The sequence below is a fragment of the Scomber japonicus genome, chromosome 8 (genome assembly GCF_027409825.1).
Source record: "Scomber japonicus isolate fScoJap1 chromosome 8, fScoJap1.pri, whole genome shotgun sequence".
Lineage (NCBI taxonomy): Eukaryota > Metazoa > Chordata > Actinopteri > Scombriformes > Scombridae > Scomber > Scomber japonicus.
In genome coordinates, this window is record NC_070585.1 from 26,810,235 (window position 1) to 26,812,823 (window position 2,589).

Sequence of the window (2,589 nt, forward strand, 5' to 3'; positions counted from 1 at the left end):
ACTGAGACATTGAATGATCATAACACTGTTTCAGACACCTGTGAATATACAGGCTTTTTTGAGACCTTGATATAAAAACAGTGTTTTTTTACAGAAATTAATCATTTGTCTTTTTAAATGAAAAACTAAATGAATGAAAACTGTATTATTTCACCCCACTTAGTAAACTTAAACCACTTTCGGATGTGTTGACTCACTCACAAAGAGACCTTTTTCTACAGATGGATGTGAAAATAAAGCCACTTAAAACATACCCCACCCCACACTCTCTGACCCTTTTGTGGCCTGATAATCACACTCAGCCACTGTATTACAGAGGCATTACTTGTTCTCTGTTAATTGGTATGGCAATTACTTTCTATGCTCCACACTGATCTTTGCCCGCCATGTGTCACTGACTCCTACTCACGTTTCTTTGTGGTTGTGCAGTCTGACTGTGTTTATGTTTGGGAGCAAAATGATAGGTTGTGCTGCATGGTTGCAAGGGCTAACAGCCTTTTAAAACAAGCATGAACTTCGGGGGGCTCGTTTACATGAGCGTATTCCCAGACGTGCCACTTTTTAATTGAGAAGAGTTACTGAGAACTGTGATGTTTGCATGATTATATTAACCCTCGGGCAAGAAAATGCGTCAGTCTGGTCGCTAAGAAATGGTTATATGAGGTGCAATTGACATAACTGAGTTCTTCAGGAATTTTTCATGTATTACAGTATATACTTCTGTTATATAACACATGAATAAACATGTGTGCCATTATCAACATCTCAGCTGGCTTGACATGTGGCTCTTGCTTTAACTCATGGTGTTGTTGCTCTCCTCCTCCTGTTCAGAAAGTTTTGTTTAGTCTGACTACTTTTTTTGTGACCTGAATTCCCTCTTTGTCTGCTTAGCCAATATATAGCAGGAGGGACCCTTAGTTTGAGCAGTCCCACTCTCCTCCTCTCGCACTCAGCATCCATCTAACACCATGTGGACCCAGGCCAGTGCTCTGCTGCTACTTGCCTGCTGCCTTTGTCAGGCTGAGGCTCAGAGCAACAGCGGCAGGAGACAAAGCATCTGGGATGATCCCATCCAATTCAACACCAAGGCTAAGGACCTGTGTACCATGGTGATCACCGGGCATGGGGAGTACACCAGGCTGAGGCTGTCATGCCGGAGCAACAAGCGCTCATATTGGTGTGAGTACTTGGGGAAGCCTTACATATGCAGCCCCTACAACAAAAACCCTCGTCACTACTTCGTCCAGATGATGTGGGGTCTGCGAAAGCTCCACAATGCCTGCCAGGCTCCCAGGGAGATCAAACCTCATATGTGCAGGAAGGCAAGCAATGATTCTCAAATGGTCTTCTCATCGGCTTCCTTTTCCTGGTCAGGGGCTTCCAAGACAGGATCAAGACCAGCAGTACAGCCTGCAAGACCTCAACCCAAAATTGCATCTACAAGGCCTGAGTCAGTGAGACAAGCCTCTACAAAATCCATCCAAATCTCACCAAGAATAAAGACCACACAGAAAGCCATTCCACAGCCAACAGCACCGACTGTGGAGAGCTATCGTAAGAGGATGGCTCGGCAGTACTGCTGGAGGTCACTTCAAGGCGTCTGCAGCTACATCATCGGTTTGTTTCGGAATTAACGAGGAAGGTGAGTAAAAGTACTGGGCTTCTTTATTCACACACAGCATTTATTAAGTTGTTTTATGACTAATCCAAGATTACTGTGGTGGAATGAGGGTTCTTGTATGTGTATGTGTGTGTGTGTGAGAGGGAGAGAGACAGAGAGAGAGAGAGAGAGAGCGAGAGAGAAAGTCGAGAGTGCCTCCATTATTCACTTGCAAAACTCAAACTTTTTTCCCTTCTTTGTTTAAGATGTTACTGATGCACATAATTTTCAACCATTTCCTCCACTTCTGTTATATTCACAGATTTACAATTGTGATGAAGATCACTTCTGATGTCTGAATAAAGCTGCCCTGGGGTGGATATACCCGACCAGCTGTTTGTTAGTGGCAGTAAAAGAAATGTAGGGCTCTCTTCAGGGGAGGGATGGCATTACCAAGACTGGCAGGATTTTCCTCAATGAACCATGCATGCATCAAATTCCACTGTGGCCCATGCTACTCTGAAACGTGTGGTTAAACATCCTACCAACAATCAAGATTGGGGGACCTCTACTACCTGACGTCAACATGTAAGAACAGTGTATACCATGAGCTATGAAACACAAGTGTGAAATGGGGCAAGAAAATTACTACTTAACAAAACTTTTCATCAATATGTCCAAACATGACAGAAAGCTCATTGGTGTCATTTATTTGTATTTGTGGGTTTTGTTTTGTTTTACTAGTATTTAACCAATTTGCATAACTTAATATTACCTTGAATATTACATTGTTGGAAATGGTTCTGAAAAGGCAGTGGTTTGTGTATCGGTCTATTTGACAAAAAGAAATACTGAATGTTAAAATGTTTTTTATAAAGTGAATAAACTTTATTTCCTAGTATTTCTGTATGGATGTGCTCTTTTGTGCTTTTATTTATTCTTCTTTATGAAAGACTGCAAAATCCACGATGAACTGTAGAAGTTATTGA

At 42.0% G+C, this 2,589-nt stretch overlaps 1 protein-coding gene across 1 annotated transcript; it reads left to right on the forward strand.

The window, feature by feature from the left end:
• The first annotated feature begins 968 nt into the window (after positions 1-968).
• Positions 969-1,634, forward strand: fgfbp2a (fibroblast growth factor binding protein 2a). Its single transcript, XM_053324234.1, has one exon. It carries the CDS (start codon positions 969-971, stop codon positions 1,632-1,634), a length of 666 nt encoding a protein of 221 aa, XP_053180209.1.
• Positions 1,635-2,589: the final 955 nt, after the last annotated feature.

Bases quoted from the DNA above. Each gene is read 5' to 3' on its own strand.
- fgfbp2a (XM_053324234.1), top strand. From the start codon at position 969: ATGTGGACCCAGGCCAGTGCTCTGCTGCTACTTGCCTGCTGCCTTTGT.